The sequence below is a fragment of the Pholcus phalangioides genome, unplaced genomic scaffold (assembly GCF_987345545.1).
Source record: "Pholcus phalangioides strain wild (caught in Gottingen) unplaced genomic scaffold, Ppha-v1.0 ptg000017l_1, whole genome shotgun sequence".
Lineage (NCBI taxonomy): Eukaryota > Metazoa > Arthropoda > Arachnida > Araneae > Pholcidae > Pholcus > Pholcus phalangioides.
Window position 1 is genome coordinate 52,468,723 of NW_028301610.1, and position 26,651 is coordinate 52,495,373.

General features: G+C 38.0%; 1 protein-coding gene across 1 annotated transcript in view; it reads right to left on the reverse strand.

Moving 5' to 3' along the window:
• The window catches only part of LOC149074103 (uncharacterized), a 239,115-nt gene that overhangs the window by 106,318 nt on the left and 106,146 nt on the right, over positions 1–26,651 (reverse strand). The window contains exons 9-13 of the mRNA XM_089247324.1: positions 22,583–22,693; positions 10,184–10,271; positions 6,998–7,113; positions 6,379–6,474; positions 1,493–1,600 (exon numbers count right to left, since the gene is read on the reverse strand). Coding sequence (XP_089103450.1) covers positions 1,493–1,600; positions 6,379–6,474; positions 6,998–7,113; positions 10,184–10,271; positions 22,583–22,693 — 519 coding nt within the window. The remainder of the gene's footprint in view (positions 1–1,492; positions 1,601–6,378; positions 6,475–6,997; positions 7,114–10,183; positions 10,272–22,582; positions 22,694–26,651) is intronic.

Below are 26,651 nucleotides of genomic sequence, written 5' to 3' on the forward strand. Positions count from 1 at the left end.
GACTTCTCTGGCTAATTTTATCTTTTTCTATATACACTCATTGCCATAAAAATTTGTGCACCAAGAAATAATTGTGGGATCGAAACGAAAGTTGCCCTGAAGGTACATGTCGGGCAGATACGCAAATGATTAGAAATGCCGCGTGATTGCGCATTGCGTAATGCCACTAGAGGGCATTGAACTTCGTTCTCCTTGGAGTATAAAACAGGTAAGCAGAGTTATCGTAGTATTTAATCGTTTGCAAAGGAAATGCTGAGGTAGACATGCCGTTACGCTGCCGTCGAAGACCATATGAGCAGTTGTCAGAGTTCGATAGGGGAAGAATCATCGGGATGATGGAAGCTGGGTGGTCAGCTCGGCGAGTAGCTCGTCAACTAGGCCGTTCTGATTTTACTGTGAGGTGGTGTTGGGACCAGTGGACAGAAGAGACGTCATTTACACGGCGACCAGGTTCAGGACGCCCTTCACAGACCAGTCGTCGAGAAGACCGTCACATCATCCGAAACGCACGCGTAGAGCCAACTGCCTCATTGGCCGCTATCCAGACACAGGCAGCAGCTTCACTACGGGCCCCTGTGTCTTCCCGAACCATCGCAAGGCGCCTGGCTGAAGGACATCTGGTATCGTGGCGCCCATTACGTGTGCTGCCAATGACACCCACCCACCAATGCCTCAGTTTGGAGTGGTGTCAAGCATGACGGGATTGGACCGCAACGGAATGGAACCAGGTAGTCTTCAGCGACGAATCGAGATTCAACTTGAGCAGTGATGACAATCGTGTTCGTGTGTGGAGGCCCCGTGGTGAACGCTTCAATCTTGCCTTCGCTTTACAGAGACACATCGCTCCCACAGCTGGTGTCATGGTGTGGGGTGCCATTGCTAACGATACACGGTCACCCCTAATATTGATCCATGGCACAATGACAGCCCAGCGGTAAGTCCATAACATCCTTCAGCCACATGTGTTGCCACTCATGGCAGGGCTCCCAGGAGCCATTTTTCAACAAGACAATGCTAGGCCACACACAGCAAGGATGTCACAAGACTGCCTCCACCACATTACCACCCTTCCCTGGCCTGCTCCATCCCCAGATTTGTCACCAATCGAGCATATCTGGGATCATTTGGGATGGCAAGTTGGACACCCTACGAGGTTGGTCAAACTAGAGGCGCATTTACAGCAACTGTGGAACGAGATGTCTCAGGACATCCTACGGAACTTGTATGCCTCAATGCCCGCTCGTATCGCATCGTGCATTCGCGCTAGAGGGGGGTCCAACAGAGTACTAAAACTTCTGTTCATCTGTACTTTTTTCTGCAATAAATGATCTTTTTTCTTGGATTTTCTAATCACTTATATCAACGTAGTACTTACACGTGTAAAATTTCGTTTCATTTTGACGACTTCTTCTGGGTGCGCAAATTTTTATGGCAATGAGTGTATTAAGTAATAATAAAAACACATAAATTTATGCCAATGTCAATTTATTACCTGATCTGGTTCTTGCTCTGTCAATCTCCATTTTTGTAAACTTTTGATATTCAATGAATATAAGTTATGAGATCTTGCACCTTTAGTAGCCAAAACTTTCACCTGTTTCTTTAAAAAAAAGCCAAGCAAAATATGAAAAACCAAAAATATTTCATCTTGAAATATGCAAATCATAGTATATAATTATGAACATATGATAATCAGTGCCGTCTTAAGGCATGGGGCCCGCCGTGGGGGCTCACAAAAATGGGATCTGGTGGAGATTTTTGAAAATTTGCCTGGTAGGGCCTCAGAAAAATAATTTTGCCCGGGGGCCCATGATGCGCTTAAGACGGCCCTGATGATAATACAACTAATCAGACTTGTTTATAAAAACACTGATTAGCCATAATTTTTAATGTTATTTGAATTTCGTGAAATGCTGGGGAAAAGTTTAAGGACAACAGAATAACTGATATATTTTGAAAAATGGTGCTTGTAGGTGTATGAAAATATTAGAGTGAACAATACAAGTGGATCTTAACATCAGTGAAAGAATCCATAGACACACATTGTGTATAATACAGGGTAATTCAGAAAAGATGGGAAAACTTTAAGAGGTGGTATACACACAAAAACAATTTTCATCAATAAATGCATGGCAAATGCAAAAACGTGCTACAGAGTGCAACATAATAAAACAGAGTATACGAGAAGAAAACAAAAATAACGTATATGTTTAAAAACAATTTTAATGAATAATTTCCAATAATTGCTCAAAAATGTGACCACTCAATGATGCAAGAAGAACAGCAGCAAAACAGGGATTGATGAACGCTCTGGAATATTCCAGGCATATCGCGAACCTCTCCAGCTCCAGTCAAAAGTCTTGTGATTAGGTCCTCTTCACAGTCAAGAGGAGTCTCATACATCAGACTCTTCAGCTGTCCCCACAAAAAGAAATAAAGATACGGCAAATCAGCCAATCGTGGTGGCCTAGCTATAGGACCACCTCGCCTGGTCCATCGGTTTGGAAAAGTGACATCCAGATAGTGCCGTACCTCTCGCCCAAAATAGGTTGGAGCTCTATCATACTGTGGAACCACATACCCCGCCAAAGGGCAATTGGAACATTCTCCAGGAAGTCTGGCAGCCCTTCTTGCCGAAACATCCGGTATTTGCCCACATCAAGGTGTTCCAGCAGAAGATACGGTCCTATTAGGGGATCGCCAATGATTCCTGCCTAAACATTGATGGAGAAGCGTTGCTGATGGGCATGTGGACTTACAGATGCCCAGACATGCTTATTGTGGGTATTAGATGCACCATCTTGTGCGAAAGTGCACTCATCTGAGAAAAGAACAGTTGTTGAAAAGTCTAGGAGTGCTGCACTCAGCTGTAGGAGCTAGCGGACGAAATATATGTGGTGAGCATAATCTTCTTCATTCAATGCTTAGACTCGTTGAAAATGGTATAGGTGCATCCTCTTACCCTTCAGCACCCGCCATGTTGTGAATTATAGCACAGAAAGGCTATGACCTACCGCTCTTGTACATGTAGTTGGCTGATCTGCCACCATCTCAGAAATCTTGTCTTCCACACCTGCTGTTCTGGCAGTCCTTATACAACCTATATCAGACTGGAAGCAAGAAAGGATCGCCTTTTGCACAGCTACCGATGCAAGTGTACAAATGTTTTTTGGATTTGAAAATTACACGTGGGGAAAGCACTCACCGTATATTCATTCTGCCTCTATGGTACTTCCGTTTGCAGCTCCGTAAATGAAATGCATGTCTGCTTTTTCAGTATTACTGAAGTGTGCCATTATCTCATATGTTAAAATGGTTACACTCTGGAATAACTTCACAGGGCTGGCGTCCATGCCTTTTATTTACTGTGACGAAGATTTGAATACGTTTTTTCTTCTTCCCAGGTTACATTTCCATGCATGGTGTTCTTTTTCTGTCTATAAAGTTCAACAGGAATGCAGTTTTTATGTTTCCAGAATAGCTGTTTCAAACCGTGCTAGCGCATTTACGCTTCATGTTAGACACCATGCATTCTTAGATAATAATTATTTGTATTTTGGTGTTACTATCACCTGTTAAAGTTTTTCCCATCTTTTCTGAATCATCCTGTATAAACATTTACTACACACAATAAAGTTAAACAGGATTATATAACATTATAAAGATGCAAACTGTAACATGGTGACTAAAGTGCGGATTTTTATGACACAGCATTTTTTTATTATAAGTCATATTTTGGGGATTTTTTTGTCTATAGGTCATATTTTAGGCATTTTGAAACCAATCTGTCATATTTTGGGTTATCACAGAAATTCCAATCAACGTTCAGTTTCTGAGTAAACAGAAGTAATCCTTTTTCTTTTCTTCCATAACAAATACACGATTCACGCGTAATTGGCCGTACTTGTACTGCAAAAGGAGAGAAGGTCGAAGAAGGTAGTGAAAATTTTCTCTACCAACAGCAGGATAATACTTGAATAATCCTAGGAAAGGAATTCCGGTTGTGCCCCTCAGTCACTTCTGACCCCTATCTTTGTCCCCGGGGAAACTAGTTTTGACCTTGACTAGCACGCAAAGCACATACGCTTGATGCTGATTAGATGACATGATAAAGTAGAATACAGGACTATGGAATTCTTGTGTTTAGCTTTTGGCAATTTTCATTTCTCAGACACATTTTCATTTAGATTTGGAGCAATTTCATCATGCCCAAAGTTAAGTGCACATAGAATACAAAATTGAGGAATTTTGTCCCGGAGTTTGGTGAGGATATTTTCAGCACAGATGGTTCAATTTTATTTTGTAAAATATGAGATGTCAAAGTTTCAGCTCCAAAGCAATTCAATGTACAACACTGCAAATTAGCTAGGCATGAGAGGTGACAAGCAAGACTTACCAAGAATGCAGAAACCAAGCAACGCCTGATTTTTGACAAGGCTTGTTCAGATACTGTTCCACCGGGCAAGTTTTCAGAATTTTCGAAAGATCTGTGTAAAATGGTGGTTTCTTCGAATATTCCGTTGAAGAAAATAAATAGCAGCACCTTTAGATGCTTCTTGGAAAAGTATCTTAGCCATCCAATTCCTGAAGAATGAACTTCGCGAAAAAATTACATCTCTGCCTGGTATGAAGATGTGCAAGAAAAATATGATGTGCTGTTGACGACAATAGCATTTGGGTTTCTATAGATGAAATAACAGATGTAGATGGCAGATATATAGCTAATGTTGTTGTTGGAACCCTAAAGGTTGATAGGCCAGGTGAGATATTTCTCCTAACATGTGAAATGTTACAAAAAATCATCAAGTCCACAATTGTATGCTATTCGATGACGCCATGAAGTTATTGTGCCAGATGGTGGGAAAAAGGAAAACCTTTTTTTAACAGATACGGCTCCATGTGGAACACAAAATGGTTGCATTCCCGGTTCAATTAATCGAGCGGTTCCCCTTGAATGCTTCTCTATTGGCACATTTGTATGTGTTGGTTCAATTAATCATTTATGTATTCCAATAAGACACAATAAGAAACAATTCCACAGATGACAAGAATGAATTAACACATTTGTTTTAAAACATTTATTTTAACATTCCGAGATCAGGTCGCACATAAATAATATTTCATTCAAACTTGGTTATAAATATTAGAGTTTTCGTTAAAGTTCTTTTAGCAATAGAGTTTCTAGAAAAAGTGTCGGTCTCACCAATTACATTGCATCGGACCACCATCACAAGAGTCACACGATTCAATTGAGAAGTACGTCCCAACCATCACTTGATGATGTCACAGTGGCATCTCCGACGAACTTCAATGCCATTAGAATCGATGTATTCCAATTCGAACAGCAACGTAGCATCCATGTGAAGAAATCTGACGACCACTATTAGCACACGATGTTGGTAGAGGCGATCGACAACCAGGGGGAACCATGCGTAAGTCAGCTACTCAATCAACGGTTCATGACGATGCAAAAGACGATGTCCGGCGTGCACCCGACCGGGTGAAACGCTTTAGTAAGAGCAGTTCAGTGCATTTATGACTCGGTATATTTGTGCCGTTTCCAGCATACTGCCGCTATTTAAAGGGCTATCCCCAGCATCCTCTGCTTCAATATTGAATCAGGATGCGCGATCTTCTGCTGTGGAAAGGCAAGTGCGATTTGCATAAATATTCAGAATAAAAATACAATGACATGAAATCTGGCAATACTGATATGTAAACAATGGCGGCCGATCGGCGAAAGTCTACAGTGGACCGGTTCTCGCACGTGAATTAAAGGTAAATAAAGATTTCAAAATGACTAGATATAGGACTATTCCGGGGGGGGGGGGCGCTAAGGTAATGTTACACATACATGACCAAAGTAGTTGTAACGTTACCATTTAGACCCCGCCGGAAATGGTCCTGTTCTAGTCATTTTTATATTTTATTACCTTTAACATTGATTTTGGGATCGATCGGCGAGATGATGTGCCATTGATCGGCCGCAATGTTACGATATTTTGCGCTGCCAGATGCTGATTGTCATGCAATATTTTTTAGTTCATGTGAATATGTAAATTTCTCAAATGTTACTTCGATTCTAGCGCCGCTGAGTCTCGATACGGATTGGTTCCGGTAAGGCGAGATGGGGAAATTTTCTCTTATATGCCGGTAGTGTGCAACGAACTGTCACATTGATTGTTGGTCCTTTGACGTTACATTTAATTTCATTTCATCCCGCCTCATTCCACCTATGAGTTGATAATCTAGCAGGGTGCCTCGGCACCGATCAATCTGTTGATCGTTCTCTCCATCTAGTCAAAAGTCGCTCATCCTGTGTTGAAGTGTCTACGAGATGTCGGCTCTCATCCGTTAAGGGTTATTTGTCGGGTTCACCTCTTCAGGTGCCTGCTGCTGTTGCCGCACGGATAAATCAAGAAGTGAACTGTTCGCGTTCTTGTGAGTGACATCCAGAAAGCTGTAATCGATGGACTGATCGGGTGAGAACGTTTGAAATCTGTGATATGTTAATGCTAAAACTCTAAAGCAAATTTACTGTTGGATTAAAATGTTGTAAAATATAAAGATTAACGCCAAATTAAAAGTCTTAAGAAAACAAAATAGTTGTTGAATCATTGCTGTCATCTTTCTAGCGAAATTATTTTGGAAGATAAAAAATAAAATCCGGGAAGTAACGTTACATCGTTACAGAATTGGGGGCTCGACCGGGATTTAACTTACATCATTACATAGTTAGAGGGCTAAAACTGTTTTACCCAAAAATGGTTCACATTATATGTTCTGCACATGGCTTACACATATTGGCTGGAGAGATTCAGGGAAATTATTCCGATATCGACATGTTGATTTCGAATGGGAAAATTTTTTTTCTGAAAGCTCCTCTCAGAATACAAAAATATAAAGAAATCGTCCCTACTCTACCTCCTCCACCTGTTCTTACACGTTGGGGAACTTGGCTCAATGCCGCCTCATATTATTGTATGAATTACAATACCTTGAAGAGTATAGTTGACAGCTTCGATTCTTCAGATGCTTCATCCATCAAGATTGTGAAGAACTTTTCGTCAAAAAGTTTGGTCAGACATTTAGCATATGTGCAATCAAACTTTGCTAAAATACCAGATGCAATTAATCACCTAGAGACTGTTGGATTGTCACTTTGTGATGCATTACGAACTGTTCAGCAAGTTAGCAGAGATGTGTTCAAAGCAAAAGGTGACGTTGCGAAAATAACTGTCGCAAAATTAAAAAAAGTAATATGAGCTAATGTGGGTTAATCGACCCTTTGTAAGATAAATGCCATTTTAAGCAGAAACCAGGCACAATTTGATGACATCGAGCCAGAACTGTCTGCACATAAAATGACTTTCTTCAAATTTGCTCCCATAACTTTGTGGAATGAAGTATTTCCATTTACAAAAACATTGCAAAACAATAGACAAAGTTTCCAATTTGAACATTTGAAAATGCATGTCATAATTTACTGTAATTCTAGTGCCGATTGATAGAATTGTACCAGGGTATGCATTATTTTCATTTACTTTGTGTAAGACAGTTTTAAGAAAAATACTTTGAAATTTTCATCTATTATAAATTAATGAACTGACTGTTTATTTTAAAATTGTATAAGATCAGAAAGAATAAATGGAAATGGAAAAATTAGTGAGTTAAATTATGAGGCAGTTTCATTTTTAAGATCATTGTTTAATTTTTCAAAGTCATTATCATTTTCTTTAAAATGTCATATCATTTTTTTAAGGTCATTAGAATTTTTTAAGGTCATATTTCAATGTTTTTAGGTCATAAATGCTTGCATATTGCTGTGGTGGTCGAGTGGTTATAGTGATGGACTCGCGATGCGAGGATCCGGGTTCGAACCCCACAGTGGTGGTCGGCTGAAGTTGGTTTTCCGTGGTTCCCAACTTCAAGGCGCAAATGCGAGCCGATCTCCCCGTTAAAAAGTCTCGCCATAGAGAGCAACAGTCCTACAACGATAATTCATTCAATCATAACACTTCACTCATAGTTAGAAAAACTGGTGGCAGATGGCAGCACTGCACATAACAAGCATTACAGAGAAACAAAAAACTTCACGTCATGTTTCACTACACGTACATTCCCGCATGTACCGATTCGTAGGGGGTTCCGCGGGGGCGGGGGGTGCATGTGTGGTGTGGCAGTAGTAGGTAGGACCTCCAAAAAATGGCTCAGGGATCCATGATGTTCTTAAGTCAGCCACCTCGTTGGGCAATTTGCCTGTTGTGGCGTTGTATTTGTATATTTCCAAGATTTTTAGGTCATAAAAATTTGCGCCCTAATGACGACCTAGGATCAGGGTTGGTTGGTATAAAAAATTTTTTTTTTATACCAACCAAGGTTATAATATAAAGGTTTTTTTCTCCAGTTACTTTGTCCCCTTAATTAGGAAACTATTTTGCAAAAACTGTGTTAAAATTAGGTGAATATAATGTATCTAATGAAGCATAAATAATGCAAATTAATTAGCGATGATTTACGATACACAGGGTGATTATAACTAAAGTTCTGATTACAAAAAACTGAGTTTTTTGGTTTAAAAAGCATTGGCATTAAAAACAATAAAATTTATAAAAAATCATTCAAACTTCTAATAATTAATTAAAGTAAAATGTTTATTAATGTAATTAACACTATTCCCATATTAATAAATCTACAAATATTTCTTACATTTTCACAAAAATCCACATTTGTAATTTAGTTTTTTTTTTTTTGCTTATCTCAATGAATTACTGTGTGTTTGAAAATTCCTAATGTTATTATTAATCAGATAATATAAAGGTTTTTTCTCCAGTTACTTTCAGTCTGCTTAATTAGAAAGCTATTTTGCAAAAACTGTGTTAAAATTAGGTGAATATAATGTATCTAATGAAGCACAAATAATGCAAATTAATTAGCGATTATTTACGATATACAGGGTGATTATAACTAACGTGCTGATTTCAAAACACTTTAAAGAAAAGAACCATCATCAGAATGCCTTCAAAATTTACATGAATATTCCTGAAGCAATGGAATTTTAAATGGCAAAGGGGAAAAAATGTTTAAAAATGTAAAATTAATGACACTGTACTCGTCCAACACGTGGGAAATTTGCTCGCAGAATGGAAATGACAGCCAGTTAGGGCAAAATAACTTAATACAAATACAATTTCATAACTCATTGCACAATTTCATAATTCACGGAAACATTACAAAAAAGAAGTAATTGAACAAATGAAACTACAACGTATTTAAGAAATGTTAAATATATGTTGTCCATTGTGTTCTGGCTATGAGGTGAAAGCACAAAAATTCTTGTTCAACAACAGATCAGAGTATATCATGGTCATGATGTGGATGTGTTTGCAATTCGACCACTGCACGTAACATTTTGGGATATTCCCAAAGCCAAAAGTTGCAAGGGTTAAAATCAGGTGAACTGACGGCCATGTGGCATGTCATCCGGTTATTGTCAAAATGGTTCTTCAGCAGCTGCTTTGCTGGTATTACAATGTTCATCTTGGTAAAAGTTGTACTATCCACACACTGATGTTGAAGTGCCCAAATGATGTGGTTACACAAAATGGTATTATCATGCTTGCAACGTACAGCATCGTCTATTTGCACAGATTGCACTTTTTTTCTTTCCCAAAGAAATTTTCATTGCTTCAAGACTATCCATGCAAATTTTCAAGCCATTCTGACCAGTTCTTATTGTATAGTTTTGGAATCAAAACTTCAAATTATAATCACTCTGTATATAGCATATTATATTTTTTGTAAATCTGTTACTGCTACACAGTAGAACCAGTGGCGTAGCCTGGGGGGGGGGGCAGCAGAGGGAGCGATTGCTCCCCCAATCGAAATTTTGCCTACATTGGCGCCTATTTTTCTAAATGATTTTGATCTTTAAAAAAAATTGAAAAAAGTATGTATTGACTTTTTCATTTTCTAACTTCATTGACTAAAATGTTGAATAAGGAAAAAAAAAAATCTGCATTTATATTTGCGCCTCCTGCAGTTTCACAGTGATTGGGTTTGTACCAATCCTTAAGAGAAGGAAAAAAAAAAGAAGTGGAGGTTTTCATTATACCATTTTTGACAATTGCTCTCAAGCTCTTCATCTCTGGAAATATGTTCAGATCAGCCTCTGTTCCCTCACCTTTATCAAAGGGCATAATCTTGCCAGCTTCTAGCTGTAACTTTATTCTTTTGCTATTGGTCGTTCTCGGTAGAGCTCCTAGAAATGCCTATCATAGGAATAAGGATATGGCGTTCACGAAATTCAAATTCTCATTCTGTTCTGAAGGGATACCAAGAGCACTGACTAAGGCGCTTTTTGAAGAAATTAGGCATGGGAACCTATTGTGGACAGACCACTGAATCTATGAAGTGATGGCTAGGATTCAAGCTCCACAAAGTATCACCTTTTCTTTGGGCGCCTTAGGTAGAGGTTGAGCTCCTAGAAATACCACTTTGTGTATGGGGGACTTAGCTAGATTCATAGTGCCTAGAAATGAAACATTATCTGCAGGTGTCTTGGCAAGAGCTACTAGCTTGTGTATAGGGCAGTGTCAAATACTAGGAAAAGGTGGAAAACAGCTATGGGCTTTTGAGCTCTAAAAACCCAAGATTTTGGGGCACAAAAAGAGGTTCTGGAAGAGTTTCTTAAAGGTGGGTAAATAAAAACCTATAATCTTTAGTCAATAGCGCTCTGATATGCAGAGAATGGGAGAGGAAATTATAGTCTTTTATATTTGTACGATAATATATTGTACTATATATTATACTGCGATAGAGTGCATAGTTTTATGTCAAAATGTGACTTTTTCAGAAACATTTTTTTTTCATGGTATAATTTCTCTTTTCTATGAATCACTGTTTGCTTCATCATTATGCATATACAACAGCGTGCCGAATTGGAGATTATTCCCTGGAAAAAGTTATGGCCGGTACGTTTGTTAACTCGTGGCATGTATATCTCCCCTCCAATTAATAGCCCCGAGCTCACTGCCCAGAATAGCCTGACGCAGGGAGAATTCTCGAACTTTTTCCTCCCGAAGTGCCCCTTTCCCCTATTCAATGCTTATCCGCGAGCTCCGTCAGCTCCCTAGAGCTGTTTAACAAAAAATATTTTCGAAAAACCTTTGTCGGGGACACCACGGAGCAGCCCGAAGGTTTTTCAAAGAGATTCTTTGTTAAACTGCTCGGGAGAGCTGCTGGCAAGCATTGATTAAAGTAGCGGGGCACCGCAGATGAAAAAGTTTGAAAACCCCTGCGCTAGTCTGTACCATTCATCACTCATATATTTTTATTCTTCTGATTTGTTATAAAACACATCACATGAATTTATTTCACTAGAGATAAATATACATATACTATGCACAATGCCTTTTCAAGTTTTTCAACTTCTTGCAGAACTCCCCTTTAAATAGTATCTCCAAAGAAAGCCGGTAGATAATAAAACACAAAAAATATTTCAATCAATTCATACACCTGCCATTTTCACTTCGATTCAGAAGATGAGCAGTGGCATTACAAACACGCCTCAGAGACAAATAGATTACAGACACATACAATTTCTGGCACGCACTAATTCGTTTCAAGCAGTTCCTAATGTTTTTGGATTCAGGCCACCCTCTGCAATTTAGTAGTATGTGATAACCACTGTGATCATGTGGGCATCATGATGGATTGATTCATCCAGGTTTGAGCCCCACTACTGGTACAGTGGCGGTTGACTGAAGCAAGTCTTTTTTTTTTTCCTTCCATTTCTAGGTACGAATGCTAACCGATCTTTCGTTTGGGAAGCCTTCCCGCAGAGAGCAGGCAGGCTTTCACCGTGGTATTTGCATAACACGACACTTCAGACATCTGTCAGTTTTACGTCTAATATGGAAGACGGCGAACCTCTCGAACTGAAACCATGCTAACTATGCCATCATATATACGTTATGGTCACGCATAATATAAGAACTATCCGGCATGCATTAATTTGTTAGAAATTCGGTAAGAGAAATGTCTTTCTACGATTGAGTATAGAAGTAGTGTACATGTGATAGGTGCTTACGATAAGAGTGTAACATGATAAAAGTGATTAAATGGAAGATGGCAAATCACTACGGGCCTCTGTGTCTTCCCGAACCATCGCAATGCGCCTGGCTGAAGGACATCTGGTATCGCTGCGCCCATTACGTGTGCTGCCAATGACACCCACCCACCAACGCCTCAGTTTGGAGTGGTGTCGAGCACGACGGGATTGGACTGCAACGGAATGGAACCAGGTCGTTTTCAGCGACGAATCGAGATTCAACTTGAGCAGTGATGACAATCGTGTTCGTGTGTGGAGGCCCCGTGGTGAACGCTTCAATCCTGCCTTCGCTTTACAGCGACACACCGCTCCCACAGCTGGTGTCATGGTATGGGGTGTCATTGCTTACAATACACGGTCACCCCTAATATTGATCCATGGTACAATGACAGCCCAGCGGTACGTCCATAACATCCTTCAGCCACATGTGTTGCCACTCATGGCAGGGCACCCAGGAGCCATTTTTCAACAAGACAATGCTAAGCCACACACAGCAAGGATGTCACAAGACTGCCTCCGCCACATTACCACCCTTCCCTGGCCTGCTCTATCCCCAGATTTGTCACCAATCGAGCATATCTGGGATCATTTGGGACGGCAAGTTGGACACCCTACGAGGTTGGTCGAACTAGAGGCGCATTTACAGCAACTGTGGAACGAGATGTCTCAGGACATCATACGGAACTTGTATGCCTCAATGCCCGCTCGTATCGCATCGTGCATTCGCGCTAGAGGGGGGTCCAACAGAGTACTAAAACTTCTGTTCATCTGTACTTTTTTCTGCAATAAATGATCCTTTTTCTTGGATTTTCTAATCACTTACTTATATCAACGTAGTACTTACATGTGTAAAATTTCGTTTCATTTTGACGACTTCTTCTGGGTGCGCAAATTTTTATGGCAATGAGTGTATATATAAAATATCCTTTATTTTTCATTTAGACATATGCAATGTTCACTATATATTTTGTCGTTTAAAAAAAAAATATATATATAATATATATATAATATATAATATATATATATATATATAATATATATATATATATATATATATATTAATCGATAAATCGGACCAGCCCTGGTACAAAGATAATGCAAATGTTGTCACTGCTTCAGATGGACAAATAACTACATGCTGTAAGACTTCATTTGTAGGGTTGAATATTTATTTAATATGATCTCTGCTGCTGTCTTTCAAATTAACACTGTACTCTTTATAAATTTAACTACTTTCATTTGTCTTTTCATTAAAATGGCCAAGTGGAGTTCACGGCCTGTGGAGTTGACGAGAAGATTTTGAATCTACCACAGCACCTGTGGTTGCATGGGCGGAGATATGGAGGGGTGTGGGGGCAGTGCCCCCCCCCTTCCCCCAGCGTCAAAGGTGGAGTCAACTGAGTTAATGTAGATACACACTGGTGAAATAAATTAAGAGAATTTGCATATTTTATCGAATTTCATGAAAAAAACTGAACTGAACTGAATGTAAAACCACTGCGCTTCTAGACAAAAATGCAAATCTTGTACGTCAAATACGTAAGCGTACACGTGTGTGTAGGCGGAGCCAGTAGAGAAACAGGCTTTACAAGCGCGCATAAGTTAAGACGCATGCGTTTTGATAAACATCTGCGGTTACTACCAACTGGGGTTAGGATTATTGATAAGAAGACAGTCAACGTGAGCAAAAAAGGCACGGCTGTAATTTGTTCGGGGGATTTATGTCCTTTCATTGTCAAGTTTGAAAAACTCATTTTCGCAAAAGGGACACTTCCACATAGTGATTTTACCTCTCTTTTTCTTACGAAGCAGATAATACCTTATAAGTGGGCTGTTTTTATGGGAATGTTCCAAATAAAGTACACTGGCACCGGATTAGTACGTGAATACATACAACAAAATTGATTGGAAAGTTTTCGTATGGCTCCCAAATAGTTTTCTATCGCTTCTAGGTAGTGCATTCAGAAAATGGCCAGCCCCTTTTCTTCCCCACAGATACGATCTTATCCAAAGGCCAACGTTGGTTTTACTAATAGATATTTTTCTTCAAAACTCACATTCCATTTCTATCCAAACGTGAATAGGTTGACCTTTTTCCTTACTCTTGAGAATTTTAAATATTTATCATTTCTATGTTTAAGTTGTCAATTATCGATTTGAAGCATCACTTTCGATTTGGAAAATGCATAAAGAAAGACTTGTGTATAAAGAAATTCGTTGTATTTTGTTTGATGAGGATTCAGGTTATTCCGATTCTCCAATTGAAAGTTCAGACAGCGAGTATATAGTCACGAACAAGAGACCACAAGTACACGTATATCATAGCTATAAGGAGATAGGATAGTGGATAATATATCGTCATAAGCAGAGGCGCAGGGAGATGCATAGAGGGTTCATATCCCTCCTCCCAGTCAACCAAAAATTAGAAAAAAATTATTTCGGTAAAAAAATGCTATATCGAAACTAAATACCTTTTATATGCTATGTTGACCAATAAGAAGGGGATTCCCTCTCTGATTACTTTTTATCACAAGCATAAGCATGGACAAAGATCATTGGCGTACGTGGGGGGGGGGGATATTGAGGTTCTAATCCCTCCCCTCAAACCGAGATTATAGTGTTATTTTGCAGGAAAAAACGTAACGTCCCCCCCAGAAGGTCGAGAACTCGAGAAAATTCTGCAGACGCCTATGACGGAGATACACTGAAAATGCAAGAGGGCCACAGTTGGGAGGAGGGAGGTTGAATTACGATTGAAGGGTTATCCGTATATTTGTGAATATCATGTCGCTTTTGTATGCATGGGTAAACATAATGCCCTTCCATATCACCCCCCCCCCCCCAATCACAAGAAGAGTTGGAGGAAGTGCAATATGGCTGGAACTAGAGGCACAGTAGCAGGGTGAAGTTTTTCAAGGAGATATACTGTGCATAAGCACTTTTTGCAACTTTGAAAGCGGAAAAATTAAGTTCATCCCCTCACCTCCAATATGTTGCGATCATGTTCCTAGTTGTACGCCTGTAAGTTTCAACGTATCACCAGCAACAAGTGTGCAAAAATATTTCGTTACATCTTCACTTTTTGTTTTCTAATAGAGGAGGCGAACAAGAGCCGTAACTAGGGGGGAGCAGACGGATCTCGTGCCCCGCGCGCTGCACCAGAAGGGGCGCAAATTTCATTCTCAAACCTTACCGTCAACATTACAAAGGGGTGCCAAAATGCACACTTGCCCCAGGTGACCAAGCATCTGGTTGCGGCCCAGGGGAGAACGTAAGTTATTCGTAATTTCTCTGACAGAACCAAAAATAAATTAGATTCCTCTTCTGTCAGCAGAATTTTGCCAATATTTTTACTCCTCTGTCTTTGTCAAAAGTCAGCATAGCACAGACACTCCACTCAAAAAAATGACACCAGGCTGGACCCAATTTCACGTTTTTACAAGCTTCGTACTGTCGCCCTTCTCGTAATCAAAAATCAACGAATACACCCCCTCCCCCTCCTGATGCTAACGCAAAATTGGAATGGGGCCTTAATTTTTTTTGGTAAAGCGTATTTGTTTTCATATCGAGATACACGAAAGTTTATATCTGGGAGCACTTGTCTTTTCTAATTTTTGAAGTTGTCTTTTGAATAAAAAATTCATATATTAATAGTTCACTTCTACAAAATAAAAAAAAAAATCGAGAAAAGGAAAAAATAATTGGCAAAGTTGGCGAGAATATCTTGAAGAGAAAGGACGATATACCACCGCTCATGAATAAATAACTAACCAGACCTTCAGCTGGACCCGTATACGCGTACAGGGAAAAAATTAACTCGTATGCATATATACATGTCTTTCATGAAGAAAAAAAGAGTTGGGTGCCTACTCCTTTACATAAAAGAAAAATGCTGTGGAAGGAAGGACGGGGGATTAGGTGAGAGGTGAAAGTTTGGACGAGTCCATTTCAGAAAGCAAAAATAGGTTATTTTCACAAACCTCCCAGTATCCTTTAAGAATCGGTAAAGGGTTAACGCCAAGCATTGTGTGTAACTTATGGAAACAGTTCCAGGATACCGGATCCATCAAGAGAAAGCCTGGGCAATGTCGTCCAAGACCAGGGTTGTCAAATTTGCTCCCCGGGTAGATACCAATTTTCCCCCCGGGTTGGGTTTTTTAGCCTAAAAAACCCGGGTTTTTTGGGGGAAAATGGGTTTTTTTAGGGGATATTGTTTGTTTTCGAAGAAAATGTGTTACTTTCAGGTTAAAATTTTACTTTGAGCTTAGTTTATGTATTCGAAAAATTGCTGCATAGTGCAGTGTTTAGAATATGTATATTTTTAAATATTTTTTAATGATTTTTTAGGAACAAAAATGTGATGATAAATAATTTCTTGGAATCAATCACATACACCCTTTTTATAATTCTTCTACCTTTTTTATGTAAGCATTTAGGTACGAGATCCACATATTAAAATATTTTACAAGAAATCACAAACAGAAAATTGTAACTATGGACCTTCGTTTAAAAAATATACCTGATATATGTGATAAGCATACCTACAGAAATTTATTTATAATACACTATAATTTTTCACACACACAAATCTTTGTATAAATAAATTGAAGCATCTGTGAAGAAGCGAACCAATGTATGTAAACTGAATTTTCATTCAAAAAATATTTACATGTTTTTGCAATACTTTTTTTATAAGTTTTATACAGGTACATCAGACTTTCATAACTGAAATGTCAAGAGACAAAAATAACTATTTTATAATGAAAAGAAAATAATTGGGATTCTTGAATTGAACATTGGCAACAAACATCTTCAACTGAAACAGAACAAAAAGTATAGTTTTTCTTATGTGAAAATAACACCTAAGCAGAAAATAAGCCTTAGCTTGATTTTTCAAGATGCTGGTAATATAAGCCCGACCCAGAAAATTTGCCTGTTAAAATCGTCAGCCAGATGAAGGCATTCTGTAGGTCTGTTGCTATACATGACAGGTTCCTTGTATAAAGTGAAATTAATATATAATAATGTTATTGACATTTATGTTAAATGATAATTCAAGTTATTCTGTGGTTTTAAGTTCCCAAAAATGGCTAATTTGGACAAGTGGAAAACACCTCCAGAGTAACGAATCCTCAGAATGACTTATCTCCTCCTCTTAGCCAGATCATTTTTTAATTATCACTGCTCCTTCAAAAATATTTCATAATTTAATTTAATGAAGTAGGGATATTCTTTAACAGTGAGGAATTTAAGAAAAAGAGAAGCATGAGATTTTTAAGCTCCTGAAAGTTTTGGTTCAATTATAAAAAAAAAAAAACTGTGGTTCTGGTTACATAGCTGAAAGGTTTTACTTCTGACTTATCAGGACACTTTTGGTTACATTTTCTGCGGGGTCTGAAAAATTTGGAGAAAAAAAAATTCAGGCACCATTCTGATTTCTCAGAATTTTCAACATCTCCAAATTCATTTATTTTACCACAAACAATTTTCTTGCTGCAGTTCTGCATACAACTCAAGGTTCAGATATAATTACACTGAAGTGGGTGTGTTTGTGTGTGAACAATTATTCCCTTACTTATAATCATGGTCAATTTTATTGATCAAATACATAGTTTAACATTCACCAAAAATATATACTTAGACATAATATAAGATGTACACATAAAGGATGTGCATTAGGGTGGGTTGAAAAAAAATATTTTATTTGCAAATCGCTATAGTGCGGAAAAGTAGCCTTCTTTAATAAAAAGAAAAATGACGTAAAAAAAGTTTAAAATCGATTGACATCTTGCATCGTACTTGCAGTTAATGAAAATTGACAAAATTGAACATTTTTCATAAATTTTTTTCATATTACTTAAAATTTGATGATTGATGTGCAAAAGTTTCTTATGCTTATTTTATGGTTCAATAAAGTAAAATAAATTAAAACATCATTGATATTTCAATGTTTATCGGTCGCACAATGTGTTCGAAAAACTGGAATTGACCAAATTTTTGCAAGTTTCATTGTACAGCTCTTTACATGCTTTGTCAGAACAAAATGACCCAGAATTTACCATGAAGAGGTGGCTGCACATCGAGTTCCACCTACACTCTATCCAATCAACCATCCAAAGTAGGAGAGTGTATGTACTTTACATTATAGTTACCAAAATTGACTAGGATTTACTGGTTTACAGTTTTTTCTATTGTTTCTTTTCCAAGTGTTCACGTTTAAAGTCTAACTTTTGCACAATGAAACTTGCAAAAATTTAGTCAATTCCAGTTTTTCGAACACATTGCGCGACCGATAAACATTGAAAAATCAATAATGTTTTAATTTATTTTACTTTATTGAACCTTAAAATAACCATGACAAACTTTTGCATGCTGATCGTAAAATTTTAAGTAATATTAAAAAATTAAGAAAAATTGTTCAATTTTGTCAATTTTCATAATCTTCAAGTACTATGTGCGACCGGAAGATATCAACTGTTCTTAAAATTTTTTATGTTGTTTTTCTTCTTATTAAAAGAGGCAACTTTTCCGCACTATAGCAATTTGAAAATGAAACTTCATTTTTTTTCAACCCACCCTGTTGTACATACATGTTTAAGTTACATATTTTGAAGTTGTGGAAAAATAAAATTCAATTTTCCTCCCATTTTGCCCAAAAATCCCGCCTGGGCTATAAGTGAACAATTATTCTCTTATTTTATTATTCCCAATTTTATTAATCAAATACATAGTTTAACATGCACTAAAAATATATATTTAGGCATAATGTAAGATGTACACATGTTTAAATTAGATATTTTGTGGTTGTGGAAAAAGAAAATTCAATTTTCCCCATTTTGCCCAAAAAAACCTGGGTTTTTTACAACCCTGTCCAAGACCCACGACGGCCAGAGAAGATCGAAATTTGTCGATTATAGCAAGGCGTAACAGGAGTGCTACAGCTTCTCAGCTATCTCGTGACTTGTATGCAGCCACAGGAACCCGTGTATCAAGGGTAACTCTTTCCAAAAGACTTCGTGAGAGAGGGTTGTTTGCAAGAAGACCTGCTGTTTGCATCCCGCTCACTTCTACGGACAGCACAATCTGCTTATCATGGTGCCGAGAGCATAGAGATTGGAGTATGGATCAATGGGCGACCATTCTCTTCACTGATGAGTCCCGATTCAGCCTAAGCTACGATTCGTGCAGTACGTTCATATGGAGAGAACCAAGGACCCGTTACCTACCCTCCAATGTCCGCGAAATCGACCATTATGATGGAGAAGGTTTAATGGTCTGGGCGGGCATCATGCTGGATGGCCGCACACCACTCCATGTCTTTGAAAGAGGCACTGTGACTGCTGTGAGGTATAGGGATGAGGTCTTGGAGCCCTATGTTTGCCTTTACAGGGGTGCAGTTGGCCCTGAGTTCATTTTAATGGACGATAACGCGAGGCCGCATAGAGCTCTTCTGCTCGACGATTTTCTAGAGAGTGAGGATATTTGCCGGATGGATTGGCCAACCAGATATCCAGACCTTAACCCTATAGAGCATGTCTGGGATGCTCTGAGGAGGGCAATTGTAACTCGCAACCCCCCTCCGGGAACCATCCAGGGAATGAAAACAGCGCTGCTGAACGAGTAGAACCAATTGCCACAGGAAATGATAAACTGCCTTATTTCAATTATGAAATCACGCTGCGAGACCTGTATATCTGTACGAGGGGACCATACCCCCTATTAACCCAATTTTTTTTGTTTATTCTGCAACTGCTGTTTCATACCCTCAGACTTCAACGAGTGTTACACACGATCATGCATGTGTATTACAATTATTGAATGGTTATTTATTTTGTATTGTATCAATGTATGTACATATCAAATTTCATTAAAATCGGTACAGTAGTTCTCGACCAAGTCTGCAAATTCTCTTAATTTCTTACACCAGTGTATGTATACATAAATTGACATTATTATCGTGTCCCCCAGACTTCCATTTATCTCCGCCTATGATGAGTTTGATATTTTTCCAAAATATTGATTAGTTCAATCATTTTCAGACAGAACTGAGAAACAAAAGTCTATTAAACTTGTATTGCAAGAGCTGGAATTCAAGTACTCAGTGAAATCATAACAGAAATCATAATCATAACAAATTTTCACTTTAAAAAAAGGGTAAATCAAGATTTTACCAAAAAGTGATAATAGTTTTTTCATTTATTCATCAAAAATACGATTTCGTATTAACCAAATTTATTTTATGAATAAGAAAAATGTGTGTCCTTAATAATGTCTACTACAAATACATAGGTCACAACAGGCAAAAAGTCTAACAAGGAGGCTGAAAAAAGATGGCCTGTAAAAAATATGGATGTGATTACTGTATTTTAAAGTGTATAAAAACCCTTAGATTTTTTAGACTTAAAATTTGATAACCAGTTTAAAAGATATATCTATAATACTATCCATGGATAAGAAACTCCTGTATTTTTGGGACACAATTTTCAGCCAAAAGGAATTCCTTATACAATACAGCCTCAAAACTCGGGGCCCCAGAAAGCTGAAATTTTTTGGATAATCACAGATGTACAGAAATTTTCAAAATTCCATCTTGAGATGTTCCTTTTTGTTTTTTTTCCTCCAAGAACCAAACTTTATTTTTTTTTCCAGGACTACTACATACAGACCTGCCAACCTCTGAAGAAGAATCCTACTCTATCCGTAATAAGCGTAACATGACCCGTTTAGCAGTTCACAGAAAAAAAGAAGTGGGTTGGGTTGGGGGGCCCATACACGGTAGCAAAAAAAGTATTTGCTTGTGTCCCTCTTTTGTGATACAGTAATGTTTTGTCTAAAATGAAATATGATTTCGCTCACTGGGACACAGTCCCTCAATCACATGAAAACAAAAAGATTAAAATTCATTAGATGGATGCTGAAGGGTTGAAAATCAACACACACCGATACACATAACTAAAAAATTAGGCATTCTAGTCACCTGAATGATAATATTAATAAAACTATATCAAGTGCAGTATTATTTTTTGTTGAAAATTCCCGAAAATCCCGACCCTGAATATCTCAACAATAAAAGGTACTTTTATAAATTAGACAAATTTTTTTGACAATAGTCAAATATCGGAAAATGGTCTTACTGTAGATCAGCAGTTCTCAATCGCTCCGTGTGAACTCCCAAGGGAGAGTTCACTATCCACATACCCAGGAAAAATGAAGTTGCTCACATAATTGATAGCATCTCAACAGGAGTTATTGAGTGTTACACCAATGGCTGTAGGATTACTGATACTGGGGCTGGAGCAATTTTCCGCATCTTTGGAGTGGATCACGACTACCATACGATACATTTGTATCTAGGCAAAACGTCCAGTCCTTCAAGCTGAAGTATTAGCAATAGCCATACTGGCTGAAAGTGATTACCAAAGGGTATCATGGCAAACAAATTGTTATCTTCTCTGACAGCCAAGCAGCACTATTGGCTCTTGACAACTTCCTCAAGTTTCAACTGTGACTAAAATACTGCACTGACATGCTGAGTAACTTGGGAGCATTGGACAACAACATCAACCTTTACTGGGTTCCTGGTCATGCAAATTTCCAGGGGAATGAACTCGCAGACCAGATAGCCAAAGAGGCAGCGAACCTGAAGTTATCCGGACCTGAACCTTTCTATCCTGTTTCGATGTTGACCATTAAAGGAGATGTTAAACAATGGATAGAAGACAAACATTTGCGGCAATGGAACTCAAGGCAGGACTGCAGACAGGCCAAGCTGGCCTTGGGAACCCATCCGAATATTGCCAAAAAACTTCTCTCATTGAACAGGAAACAAATTAGACAGGTTATATAGATCATCACTGGTTAACCTAACCTAACGAAAAACCTACACAACTATGGCTATGCAGATTCACCTATTTGTCCTGCGTGTGGAGAAGACGACGAAACTCCACTCCACTATGTGGGACAATGTCCCTCCTTCTCTATCCTGAGAAGGAACTACTTTGGTGATCAAGTGACACTAAGTGAAGTTGTAAATGCTTGGAGCATTTACAATTTTCTCAATTACACTAAACACCTGAATTCATGGTGAGCTTAAATTCTGCTCTAATTTGAACTCTCATGCGTTAATATTTAATAACTTCATGTTGAGTTCTTGGCCATATATATATCCCTGCTCCTTTTAAAAAAAGGGTACTGCAGACAGGAGCAGCCTCACATGCAGGGATTCAATATAATGGTAACCAGATACCATAACTTTCATCCCCAGAGCGGCCACCAAACCCTGGGAATTTCCACAGAATAATGCTTTCTCCATTTTTACATGACCCACAGTTCATGTTAAACCACTTGGTGTTAGAGCAATGGGCATAATTTGCTTAGGCTCTTCCCTTTTGGGACGCCAAAGGATGATAGATTTATGCTACTTGTTTTAGATATTTCATACAATCAAATAAACATTCAAACGTCACATACTGATTCACTTGGTTGTGATGGCAAGGCATCAAACAGAAATGAGGTCACCGTTTGTCCTATTCTAGCCAGGAAACTTTGAGGTAGCCTCACTGTACGACAGCTCACTTCATGCTAAAAAAAATAAGAAAAATATTCTAAACACAAATAGCATGCCAATTACATACATGTGATGTGTTGTTTTCAATTAATTACTTTCTAATATCATCAAGGAAATTTTTATAGCGTTGTTATCTACAGCAAGACTTCCTATATCTGGAAAACTAAATTTTTTTTTTAATGTGTATATTAAAAGATGAAGGCATTATGGATATCAAGGAGTTATCCCTGGGAAAGTAGAAGCCAGGAGTTGGATATAGGAGCCTTGCGTTTGCATAAGAGGGATGGAGCAGTAGCATAAGTAAGTTTGGAAAACATTGCTTCAAGTGTAATCTTGATGGCAGAAGAAAAAAAAAAAAAAACTGGAAATTTCGAAGAAAATATCATTATTTCTATACAACAAAATTTTTTTCTTAATTTCCAATAAAAACAAACAAAATTCATTGCATTGTTGTTAAAATTCTCTACAATAGATGGATAGAAGTTTGTTTTTATTCTGAAAAACGAACTTCTATCCAAGTTTGAAGAGATAGTACACTTCAGGCCAAAAAAATACCGAGAAAAATAGAATTTTCTGGATGTTATGCTGAAACTGATATTTGGAAAGAAAAGTCATTTGTCTCCTCTGAGAATCGAACCCAGGCCCCTTGCATACCAGGCAAGTGCACTAACCAATATACTAGAGACACACTTTTCAATTCCTTATAACACGCATTAGTAGTGTGAAGAGCTGAGTGGAGTCATAGCAGCCTCCTTTAACTACAGCAATTTTCGCCCCAGTTGCCGTTTTTGTATGAAGAGACAACAAAACAAACTTCATACGTGTTATAAGGCATTGAAAAGTGTGTGTCTGGTGTGTTGGTTAGTGCTCTTGCCTGGTATGCGAGGGGACCCAGGTATGCCAGGATGATTCCTGGAGGAGACAAATCACTTTTCTTTCCAAATATTATTTTCGGCATAACACACCAGAAAATTCAATTTATCAGTATAAAAACAAGTTTGTTCAAGATAAAGTAGCTCATAAACAGTTATAGAAACTTTCAATTGGAAAAATTATTCCAATATTGTGGCCATTTTGTGCGTATGTAATTTATCTTACTAGATGCCATATATGTAGAGAAAAATTCAGTTTTTATACGGTCCCCTTCCTCTAATTTCTAATTAAAAAATTATTACCCTGTCTCTCTTTAGCCTAACAAAAAACATTTCATATATCCAAGTGCAATATTCATGCACACTACCCACTGAAAGTTGAGGGGACAGGTCAGAATTCAAAAAATTTTTGATGAACCGCAACTACGTGGAGTTATTAAATTTTATGTCATTTTTTCTCAGATTTGTTCCATTATAAATGTTAGTATTCAATTTCCAGCAATTTTTGTACTTGAATATCTCAGTGCATACTGCTCTAAGAAATACTGAATTTTTGGCTGGGGTTGGGAGAGACATGGCAAAAATTTCCTCATTAAAAGTTGGAAAAAAGCACATAAATTAAAAATTTAGTATCTCTGTACATACACAGGGTGCATAGCTAACTTCTTGAACAATAAAAAATGGAGAAAAATTCAGTGAAAAACAGCTCAAAGGAGAGGAAAAGCATTTTCCATTAGTTAATGCTGTTTTTCCCAAGTTTTCTACAATTTTTTAATTAAAATATCCTGCGAATATTGCATTTAAAATTGTGGAATTTCTTTTCTTGGCCTCAAGAGAGACAGGTCAACAACTTCATAACTGGGTTTTTGAGCACAGGGTGTTTGTATATAAAGTTATTGAAATAACTATACAACCCCTTGAAATATGAATGACTTATCTTAGGTCCACACTTTATTTTGAGAGAGAGAGCCCCCCCCCCCCGAACGAACAAAAATTTATTTTTTTAATGCAAAAAAATATTTTTTTTTAAATTGAAATTCTGGAAAAAAATACTTTTATATGTTATTATAATCAGTTTCTGTTAATTTCAATGCCATTTGAAGGCTTTGAACTCAAAATTTATCTTTAATAAATTCATTGTGACCCACTTTCGAAGACATATATTGTAAATTGCACAAAGGCCCTTGGCCCATGCACAAAATATGGCCCTGGGATGAGGCCCTGCCTCCTCTCTCAAACCTAATTTTGGAAAAATGAACTAAGCGGCACATTTACAGATTGCTTAAGTGACTCGTGTTCAATTCCAGAGTATTTTAACAGCCCGTGGCACATTTTCAGATCACTTATATAACCCAGGACAAAGTTCCAGAACACTTAAGCTATCCGTGACACATTCAGAGATTCATTTAGTGACATGTGGCATAGTTTTAGAGCACTTAGCGGTCCCCAGTGCAGTTCTACATCACTTAAGTAATCAGGAACTGTGTCGAGGGTCACTTAAGTGATCTGCGGCATAATTACCGATCACTTGAGTTGTGCATGTCACAGTTCCAGAGAACTAAAGCGACCTGGACAAATTGCCAGATCACTTGGATCCACGAAATATTCAGAGATCACTGAAGTGACTCTGTAGGGCACTTATCAATAGGATGAATGATGCTTCAAGTGCCCACAAACTATCAAAAGGTTTTTCTCGTTTTTGGTGGACCGATTAAGATGTTATCAAGAATATTTCATATTTTCATAAAGTGTGACTGATGACAAACATTATCCACAACCCCCCCCCCCCCCCCCGTCATCAAAAGTAAGCAAATAGGAAACCCTCCCATCGATGCAGACAAATGAATAATACTTGAATGACCCCATATATGGCCCCTAGTAAAAGAAATAGCATATCTAAAATGGGTATATTACTTGAATACTTTTTTAATTGAAAGTATGTTCCTATAACTTATAGTTCACAAATTATAGGTTCTGCCGAAAATTTGAAGGTGAAGTATATAAAACACCACAAAGCTCTATAAAAAAGACAAAACTGACCTATGGCCAAAATAAACAGCTTCACAACTAGATAAATGAGAATTTACAGGAAGATGAGAAACTCTCTAAAGATCTTTTCATTTCACACTATGTGCACAATCCAGTCGAGTTCAAGAGTCTTGCACTGACAATATTCAATTCCTTTTCAATGCATTTTCTCTTGGCTCAATATTTCATTTTACATTAAACGGTTTGAAAGGTTTCTTAAAGAAGAGTGAGTACATCTGGGAAGAGAAGAGATTCCAAGGTGGACACAATTTAATTGAGTTTGAGTGACAAGAATTTGGATGATCATTGGTGCTAAATTTCAGATTAAAATCTATGTTACGTTAGCCTGTGCATCTAAATCCACAAAGCATTTCTTAGCCAAATCTGTATTTATTAGCCAAAACTGAAAAATAACAAAAATCATAAGCCAAATAATTCGTAAACTGAGACATTCATTAGCCAAAGTGTTACTGTATTTTATCATCTGGCATTTTCATGGAGTACAGACAAATGGTTCTCCAGAAATATTGTTTCAATACAATGATGCAGGTTGTTGAGTTTTCTCTTTTGCATTCTTGAACAGCAGCGTCGAAAGTATTTCCAACCCATGGGGGCTCACACGGGTATATGCAGGGGGGGGGGGGAATGGTCTCCCATATTTAAAAAAAAATGAAAATATTGAATTTTTTTTCCTGTTATATTTCTATAGAAATACTGTATAACAGTGATTCTCAACCAGTGCTCTGTAGAGCTCTTGGGCGCTAGGGCTCTGTGTGCACTTCCCAGAGGCTCCGCAGTTGATCCACAGCAGTAAAATAAATCTGTGAATCTGATAAAGGGAGGCTTGTGTGCGAGGCTCGCCATGGAAATAATATACTAAAAAGAGCTCCGAGACGAAGGCTGCATTGCCGCACGCAAAGGGGGACCCTAACCCTCACATCAAGCTAATATTATAGTTTCATTTTGCAGGAAAATACTTAAACCCTCCTGAAAAGAAAAAAAATTGAAAACCCCTCCATCGAGAAAATTCTGCGTACGCCTATGCACAACTGTATATTACGGGCAGGGTGGG